At 38.4% G+C, this 10,000-nt stretch overlaps 2 protein-coding genes across 3 annotated transcripts in view; both read left to right on the top strand.

Annotated features, from left to right (window-relative positions):
* Nucleotides 1–267, top strand: part of dctn6 (dynactin subunit 6) — a 20,891-nt gene extending 20,624 nt beyond the window's left edge. The window contains exon 7 of the mRNA XM_067400315.1: nucleotides 25–267. Coding sequence (XP_067256416.1) covers nucleotides 25–123 — 99 coding nt within the window. The 3' untranslated portion in view covers nucleotides 124–267. The remainder of the gene's footprint in view (nucleotides 1–24) is intronic.
* Nucleotides 268–815: 548 nt separating this feature from the next.
* The window catches only part of rbpms (RNA binding protein, mRNA processing factor), a 23,729-nt gene continuing 14,544 nt past the window's right edge, over nucleotides 816–10,000 (top strand). For both annotated transcript variants that reach the window (XM_067400314.1, XM_067400313.1), the window contains exons 1-4: nucleotides 816–953; nucleotides 1,326–1,403; nucleotides 1,486–1,524; nucleotides 3,834–3,896. In XM_067400314.1, the coding sequence (XP_067256415.1) occupies nucleotides 816–953; nucleotides 1,326–1,403; nucleotides 1,486–1,524; nucleotides 3,834–3,896 (318 nt within the window). The remainder of the gene's footprint in view (nucleotides 954–1,325; nucleotides 1,404–1,485; nucleotides 1,525–3,833; nucleotides 3,897–10,000) is intronic.

Here is a 10,000-nt window from a genome sequence, read left to right as displayed (position 1 = left end):
TCTGACTCTGTCTCTCCATTCAAGCCTCAAACGCTGCAGCTGGACTTCCTGATGAAGATTTTGCCGAATTACCATCATCTTAAGAAAACGGTGAAAGGAAATTCGACTCCGGCGAGGAGCTGAAATCACGACTGAGAATCTGAAATATAACAGAGGAACACAGATTGGCTTTTGCTTACAGTTTATTTCCTGCTGTTGTGCTGCACATAATGTTTCTGTATGAGGTTGTAAGTTATTGATGCATTAAAAACTCTGTCACGTGTGTCTCGCCGTGTTTTCCTTTCTTGTGCACTACATCTCTGCTCCACATGGTGTCGCCAAACTGAAACCACTGAAAGCGAGATGGTCAATATTTAGCATCGCATTTCCAGCTGTTGTGACACACACACACACACACACACACACACACTGACGTTTGGAAGGTTGTTTAGAGCATCTATAGAAAGCATAAGTTGTGGTTTGATTGAATTTGACAGGTCTATTATTAGCGCACAGAGGCTGCAGGTAATAAAGGGCAGCGGTCAGTGCTGGTTAAGGTGTTGTGAAAGATGACCTTTGCATTATGGGTTGAACTTCTGATGTGAATTGACATTTCTTCTACAGTATTTCTGTACACTTAAAACATCTGGGTGGTTTTCTCTTCCCATGTCTGTTATTTTCAGTGTTTGTGGGAAACTGATGGGCATTTTCTAAAGTTATCACTCATTATTTGCTAAGTAAAGAAAAAGTAAAAAAAAAAATAAACTAAAGTTTCAAGGAAAAGGGAAAGTATTGTCCTTAAATCAAGCTCGCGCACGACGCCACCATGACGCGCAATGCGGACGCGCGCATCTCATCACGGGAGCGCGCCGGAGCTGGCAGACGTTCTGCACGAGCTCATGAGTTTAATTTCATATTTCTGCTCCAGAATGAACAATTCCAGCGAGAATGAACATAACAGCCCGGATGAAGAAGTAAGTTACTATTTACTTAATAATAATAATAATGATAACTATAATGAACATCATTAGCTTAATTTAAAATGTTAGAAACATTTAAAACTCGAAACTGGCAATGACACTAAAAGTTAATTGGATGATATTAATTACACGACATCAGTGTTTATGTGTTATTGAGCAGATTTTATGAATTTTTCTTTATCGTGTTTTGACTTCAGACTCAGTTTGTTTGATTGTGTAGTTCGTGTGTTCTGCTGCATCACTGTTCTCTCTGAAACACGAAAGTCTTCAGAAATAGAAAATAAAAACGCTTTGAAGTGTGAGTGATTCTCCTGATACACGATAGTAAAGCGTTTCCAGCAGTGATCACGTGACTCTGTTCTGCAGGTCAGGACTCTGTTCGTCAGCGGTTTGCCGCTGGACATCAAGCCCAGAGAGCTTTACCTGTTATTCAGGCCTTTCCAGGTGAGATTCATTGACCTGAATCCAAAATCTAAATGTTTGCGTTTATCATGAAACGTCCTTCATATTTGATTCTCTTCATTAGGGTTATGAAGGATCCTTGATCAGATTCACCTCTAAACAGGTGAGAAATATCAACGATTCCTTCAAGTATATGAATCACATTAATATGATGTGTTGGGAATATGGAGATGAAGCCGTCACACAATCACCCTAAACCTGAAGATCAGGAGAGAAAGTGGTGAAACACAATCAGTCACAGCAGGGTTAGACTATGAGCTGATGCTGACCCACAGACAGGGTGTTGCTATGCAGTCACTATGGTACTTTGAGTGGTTTCTAGGCAGTTGCTAGGGTGCTATTATGGTGTTGCTAGGATGTTTTGGGTGGTTGCTAGGAGGTTGCAAGTTGATAACTGGTGTGTTAGGGTATAAGTATAATGCTATATTATGTACATTAAAAAAATATATATATATGAAAAGGGTCCATTGTAGATCGATATTTATGTGGTTGATGTTTTGTTCTCGGTTCTCCAGAAGTTGATGAATAATGTGTCCACGAACTTTATATTTATTAACGTTAGGATTTTGGCTAAATATCTATATCAATGTGTAAATGAAAGGAAGATATATATTTGTTTTATAAATGGTCATTCAATATTTATTATCTCTTTTGAAATCACTAAATTCACTTGAACTATTAAAAATAAAAATATTCCATATCAAGTCTGAATTATTATGAGTTATAACTGTTTAAAATAGTTGATGTAACGAGCTGAACAAATTAATAAATGTTTCATGTCATCTCCACATATACATTTTTCTTTCTTTCTTTCTTTCTTTCTTTCTTTCTTTGTGAAGCTTTATATAGTTGGAGTGTTTGTGTATTTTTAGAAATGCCTCTTATTTTTTCAAAAGCGTAAAGGAAGTTGAGACACACTTCCTGTGTTGTAACGAGGACATTCGAGGGTCAGAAATAACATGAGAGGACGTCGCTGATAAAGTGTGTGTGAACAAACGTCTCCACAGTAAAAGCTGAACTGGCTTATGAAGATACTAAACAAACAGAGATATATAATGTAATAAGACATTAGAGGAGGTTTTGTGAGTTTAGTGTGAGGTCAGAGATCACTGGAAGTCAGCAGAAGGACCTTAATGATAGAAACACAGTGTTTTTGTGGTGACGGTGGTGAATCTACATCTCATTTCCGTATGTCAGGCTGTTTCTGTTTATCTCTCGGCTGCAGTGGTAAATAACAGTGTGTCTGTGTCAGTTTCTGTCGGTCGCAGCGGTCAGTCATAGTCCAACGGTTGGTTTATTGCTGTACCAGTCCTGATCTTCTCTTTAATTCCTTCAAAGTCTCTAAAATCAACTGCAAAATCCCATTCAGATCAGAAACACACACTTTACAGCATCACATCAGTTCACCGTGACTAAATCAAGTCCTGATTGACATTATTTTCTTGAACATTGTGTCACTGGGAAATATGTCACATTACAGTCAGTAAAAGAAGAGATTAAATCCTGTTTTCTCAAGTTGAATAAATACTGATAAAACAGGTTCTTCTTGTTGGCACTAAATCCAATTTGTCAAAATCCAATATCTTTTCACTTTCCATTGATAATTCTTTAATCTCTCCATCTTCCCAGGTTAAGAGTCTGGGTGTCGTCCTCTCGAACAATATTACTCGTCAACATATTTCCATCTACAGATCATCAGCCGTCTCCGTCCATTTCTCTCATCCAGTTCCACAGCCATTCCTGTACACGCTCTAGTCAGTCTTCAGGCATTGATTATTGTAATTCTCTTCTATTTTTCCTCACAAACTCCTTCATAAACTCATCACTAGAACCTCCTCCGTCAAGCATCTCTCCTGTCCTCTATCATCTACACTGGCTTCCTGTTAAATTCTGCTTCTCACTTTCTTAGCTCTTCACAATCTCGCACCCTCATATCTCTCTGAATTGCTTCAGATCTACACCCCGAAGCGTCCACTTCGATCTTCTTCATCCGTTTCTCCTGTCGTACCCTCTGTTCGTTCATGGCGTTCAGCTGCGCTGCTCCTCGTCTCTGGAAATCTCTTCCACAATCTTTACAAGAAAGTGATTGTCTGGCTACTTTAAACGTACCTATTTAAATGAGCTTTCTCTGATCAATTTTAAATAGCGTATGTTAAATAGCTGTTGTTTTGCTGTGTCTTGATTTGTTTATGACTGTCATTCAACTGTACGGTGTCCTTGAGTGTTTTGAAATGCGCCTTTAAATAAAATGTATTATTATTATTATTTTTAAAATGTGCTTTGAATGTCATTTCATGTCGACTTTAATAGTCACTCAGTCGTCTTTACATCCAAATCATTAGAAACTGCTGTTTTGTGCAGTTTGAAGAGCTTTTTCTGTTCCTTGCCTTGATTTCTCTGTGTTTTCTGCAGCCGGTGGGGTTTGTAAGTTTTGACAGTCGCTCGGAGGCGGAGGCTGCTAAGATCGCCCTGAACGTAAGTTTAATGCTATCTTCTCAACATGACATTGCTAAAAAAAGACCAAAGGCTCCTGGTGTGTGGATTCGACAGAAGACATGTTCACACACACACACACACACACACAGAAACACGATCACGTTTGTGTACGAAACAGCAGAACGCTCCAGTTGTGGGAACTCAAGCAATCGTTTGCCAGGACGCAGTTTTTGCCCTGAAAATGAGACAATCCATAGATTAAAGACTTCATCTGCTTCTCATTCTCTGTCTCTCTTGCTTTCATTGATCCAGGATTTGGTTTTAATCTCAGTGTGAAACAGGAGAGACTGACCTTGAGAGGATTTGAGCTCTGCAGTTAATAAATCTTAAAATTGGATGCACACACACAAATAATGAAAGGGAGCATTAAAATGGCTTTGTTTTGCATTTGAGTTAGGTTGTTTCCCATGTCTTTGTATGCGTTACTTGAACTGAATTGTACTAACTATGATTATTGTTTGATTTCAGATCTTGACATGTGAGTTTGGTCTAAATTTGAAGTCTTGATCTGAGTCTGAAATTTTTGCATTCGTTTTTTCGTATTCGCAATCCTAAAAATTCGTCAAGCACAGAGACCTTGCACACTGAGTCTGATGCGTATTAATGAATGCGTTGCGAAAAAAATCGCAAAACAAATCGCAAAACAATATAAAATGAAGTCTTCAAGCAGCAGTGAGCACAATTAAGTTGTCTCCTCTCTTCTTAAAAAGAGAAAAAGAAAGAGGAAATATTGGGTCCATTCAATCCCGAGATTGCATAGAGAGAAAGGAGAATTCACCTCATCAAGGAGCTGCGGGATTATCAGAGTGATTCAAAGTTTACTTCAGGATGTCAGTGGCTCTGTTTGATGCTTTACTACTGGCACAATATGTCTTTATATTCAGTCTCTTTGTATTCCTCACGTTGTTTGTCATTCAATGCTACTGATTTGTGCTGTAGACGACGTGGATCAACTTGTCAGATGGCATTCTGTATTTTGCGTTCGCGTACGGTGGCTCTGAATTGTCAAAACTTCTCTCAAAATGCGTGCCACGGATGCGAAAAACGCCGAAAATCGAACCTGATCCGAATATTTTTTTGACGGACGAAAGTTTCGGAGGCAGTGTGCAAACGCGATTGACATAACTTGAGGTTGAATGTATTTTTTAACTTGAGAAAGTTTCGCATGCGAATTTCAGACTCAGTGTGCAATGACCTTTACCGTTAAACTATTCATGTCATGTGACACAGCTGGACTGAAAACTAAAGCAAACAGTAGTTTGAATTAGGGATGTGTGCAACGACTAATTTCATAACTGTTTAAATGTGGAAATTTTGCAACCGACTAGCCTAACCCCGCCCCCTGGGATTTAACCCCACCCCTATAGTCCAACACGCCCCCTGGGATCTAACCCCGCCCCCATAGTCCAACACGCCCCCTGGGATCTAACCCCGCCCCCATAGTCCAACACGCCCCCTGGGATCTAACCCCGCCCCCATAGTCCAACACGCCCCCTGGGATCTAACCCCGCCCCCATAGTCCAACACGCCCCCTGGAATCTAACCCCGCCCCCATAGTCCAACACGCCCCCTGGGATCTAACACTGCCCCCATAGTCCAACACGCCCCCTGGGATCTAACCCCGCCCCCATAGTCCAACACGCCCCCTGGGATCTAACCCCGCCCCCATAGTCCAACACGCCCCCTGGGGTCGGTCTGTATATGCGATACATTTGAGAGAACACTAAATCTAGTCTAATCCCACACTGAATACTGTTAAAAATAGATTCGATGTGCTTGAATTTAATAATCCTTGTATATTAAACTTGAGCGTTCACTTCAGCAACGTTAGCCATTATTGACTTATTTATTCAAATCAGCTTAGTCAGTAGAGTGGTGCAGGTATGACTTCACTTTGTAGGCCAAAACACGGAAGCGTGTTAGCATTTTAGCTAGTCAATGTTTTTTTTTTTAATGGGATTTTGGTTAAATGGCTGAAATAAGGTCTGTGGTGAACTCAAGCTCAAGACACTTTCACGCTTTATTCTAAGACATAAAATACTACAGTATTACCCCACTTGCGGTTACTAACAAGGACTCCACAGGCTGTCGGGGACATTAACGGCATCACGCCGAACAGGTAAACTCAGTCCCCTTTTACAGCCTCAGTATGCTCTTATAAACTAGTCTAACTCAAACATTCTGGGAAAATGTTTTTAGATAAAAACTGAAAGAGTTGTTGAAGCTTAATGATGGTGAAGTCGAGCGAATGCTTTTTTACTTCTGGTGACTGCATTTAGGCTTCAAAATTCATAAAAGTTATGGTTATCTGTGAAAATCGTCTTGATGGACAAAACGTGTATCATAAGCCTTTGATCACAGAGCTTGTTTTGTGCAGTAATCCAGAAGCCTATGGAAAAATCCTGTTGGGCAGTGTGATGCTAACTGCTGGTTGACGCCATATCTGCTCCACTCTATAGCGCAGGACCAATACCATTATAAACAGATTTCCTCAAATAAAAATTAGTCCACATAATAAATCAGCGCATTAAGATTTTGTTGTTTGTTACCATGGCAACTACTTGAGTGACACGCAATGCGTGTCCTTCTCGTGTATGAAAAGTATCTAAACACATGACAGGTGGCAGAAATCACAATAAAAAACTTGACCTTTATTGATTATTACATTATTTAACCGTATTTTCTTTGTCAAGTCAAGTCAAATTTATTTATATAGCGCTTTTACAATTGGTAATTGTTTCAAAGCAGCTTTACATATTAGAAGCACAGAAAAAAAAAAGGGAAGTGGTTAAAACTGTACAAACAAGCGTGGTAATATGTAACATATACAAGATGGTGCTACATTAAGCCAATGTCAGCTGACTTCCAGGGGTGGAAAAAACCCCCTAGGAGAAAAACCCAGCGTGCTAGCACTGGGAAAAAAGTCCTAGGAGGGAAAAAAACCCTTGGAAGATATATATAATATATGTAAATGTATATGGAGATCAAAATCTGAATTGTACATTTTTATTATAGAGATTAAAAATCGATTATATATAAATATATGTAAGCGGATACGGGGATCCTGGGCTACGTTGTAGTCAGGTCCAGACACAGGTTCTCCATCTGATCTGGATACGGCCTGGATCCAGCACCCGGCAAACCTCAGGATAAGCAGAGAGACAGATATTAGCGTAGATGCCATTCTTGTTCTGATGTACAGGTATATCTAGTGTTATAGGAAATGTTCTCGGTTCTGGCCGACCTAATTATTGCAGCGTAACAATCCTTTAACGGATTTGAAAAATGTTAATGTATTGATAATGTGTTATGTGTATGCAAGAGTAAAGAGATGTGTTTTTAGTCTAGATTTAAACTGACAGAGTGTGTCTGCTTCCCGAACAATGCTAGGAAGATGTTGAATGTTAGGATGTTGCTAGAGCAACTGTTCATGTTTCATTCATAATGTTTTTTTGTCCCTCATAGCCAGATGTATAACAAAGCCTAAACAAGCTTAATTGTTACACTAGTTTGACATGACAGAAGAAAATGGAAAAGTTTTGTGTAGGCTTTCACAATACTCCCTCACCTTGCTCATCTCCCCACATTTCTCTGAACCCACCGCGAGCGCCTCAGAGAAAACCAGCGAATGTTTGTTTTTTGTTTTTTTCTGCAGATATACACTTTTCAAAATCATATATATAATATAAAATATTAATTTCAAGATTTTACATTAACATGATGGTAACTTAAATGTAACCTTTGTAAAAATATAAAGTAAAACATTAAATGTGCCAAAAAAAAAGAAAAGAAAAAAAAAAAACAGTTAACAGTTAAACGACTAGTATTTTCCAAGTTGACTAGCAGCAGCTGTATTGTTGAACTGACCAGTCGGCTTGTGTCGCACACCCCTAGTTTTAAAACACTTCATCTCATTTGTTTAATGTTTCTGGTGTAAAATTGCTTTTTTTTTTTTGTTGTTTTTTAACTGATTAGTGACAGTTTTTACTAAGCAAGCACAGTAGGACTACAATCACAATTGTGCCAATTGACCATCGTAATTCAACTGATAGTCTGCTCTTACATGTTTAACCACAGAACCTCTGCAGACACACTGAAGCTCGAGTCGCCATTGGCTAGTAATTTTAGGCTTGGAATGCAAGAACAATGCAAATGAAGAAAATTTTACATAAATATAATATATACATTTCAAACACCATTAAAATCAAGTAAACAGTCTGCAATAAAATAAGGTCAAATAATCAAACTACAAGCAATAGCACATATAAACACTGTAAGGCTTGATTTTCCTGCTAAACAAAAACTGAGATAAAGCGTCCTGCAATAAAGTAATAAAACTTTAATCTGGAAAGAAGATCTCAAAGAAGTAGCAATGGACAACGCTTTGCCCCAACTCCAAAAGGACAATGCCCCCCCCACACACACACACACACACCTCCCATTCCTCTGGCCCAAGTCACTGAAAGTTATTCAAAACATATTGTTCATCTATTGTTCATCTATTGTTTTTCCCTTTTCATGTTTGATATCATTTAATTTGTCTCAGTGCGATTGGTAAAACGGTCTCAATTTCACAGCAGTCACTAGTATCATGAAGAAGATTGAAAACTAAGGAAAATTCTGTCCTCTTTTGGGTGGTGCCTTTTGTGAAAACCCATTCCTCTCCCCCAAAACAGTTGTTGGTGTAGTAAATATTTATGATCCTTTCTGTTCTGGTCTGTATATAAGGTAAAGTGCAAAGCAGTCAGGGGGGAACTTCTGTAAACCAGAACCCCCACACAGAGATGGGTTAATGTCTGAAGACATTCATGTATCACTGTGTGTATATATGCATTTCTTTGAGTAATCGTTGTTATGCATTTAACATTTCTGAATTGGCTTCTAATTGTCTAATTGTAATGTAATTGGCATGATATATTTTTACTTGACAAATAAAATGTTATATTTGATTTACTCTGGATTCTTCTGAAATCATTATGACCGGTAGATTATTGGAGTCCATATTTCCGCAAATCTGTGTCAGGATGGATAAAAACTAAAGGCTCAATGGAAGGAGCATGTTGCACATCATGGGACCTTTTGATTTTTGTTTATCAACTGGCTTAGCAAGTTGCAGTATTGTGACTAAGAAAACTGTGCTTTTGTATGAACAAGCATGTGGTGGTTCGACTCAAATGCTTTAGTAAACTCTGCACCCTCTGACTAAGACCAGAACTGGCGAGTTTGTGATCGTGAAAAGAACTAAAACGGCCGAAGTGACTTTTCTAAGTGATATGGGTCCATAATGAAAGAATAATTGAAAATATTTGATACTCAGAATAATCAAATATCTAAATTAATACATAACAAATGATTAATTTCTAATTGGAGACACAACCCTTAGAATAAGATCATTTGAAATTGGAGTCAGATTAAACGAGTGAAATTAAGTGAACATTCAGAGGCACTGAAAAGGCATACACGCGTAAACCTTCCCCGTCCTGTGGGAAACCGTCATTGGGCCCATTAGGCGGCCTTACAACACAATAGAAAAGATGCCTATTAAATAAACAGAGCTGTTCAGGTTTTTAAGGTAGATCTAACAGTAGTTAGATGTAGATTAAGTACAGAAATTGAATTAAGTAATGACGTGTAAAATAGCACTGCATAGTCTTCATTGTTTAAATTAAATATATATTAATCCTTGTTGTTTGCTTAACATTAAAAACACAGTTTAAACACACTTTAAGACTAATACACTGATTCAGTATACTGTTACGCATGTTTACTTTCCGACTGCTTACAAAAGACAAAACCGACTATGTTTAATAGGATAATCACCAAGACAAGTGTTTTGACATTATTTTGTGTGAAATTGTCTGTTGAAGAGCAAGATGTGAAAGAGCTCAATAGCTTGTAATAATAACTCAATTACAGACAACTGAAATCATGCAATTTACTTTCCATTGGCTAATAAAAGACACCTTATAGTCGCCTCTCGTGAAAGTTGGTGGCATATGCGACTGGTGTACTGCATTGTAGAGGGTGCCACACAAACTGCTGTTAAACCTGCATCTGTTCTGTTTAGTTTAGTTCCTGTCGTA

This window comes from Chanodichthys erythropterus, chromosome 11, assembly GCF_024489055.1.
Source record: "Chanodichthys erythropterus isolate Z2021 chromosome 11, ASM2448905v1, whole genome shotgun sequence".
Lineage (NCBI taxonomy): Eukaryota > Metazoa > Chordata > Actinopteri > Cypriniformes > Xenocyprididae > Chanodichthys > Chanodichthys erythropterus.
Note: the sequence above shows the minus strand (reverse complement) of the source record. Positions and strands in the feature narration are given on the sequence as shown.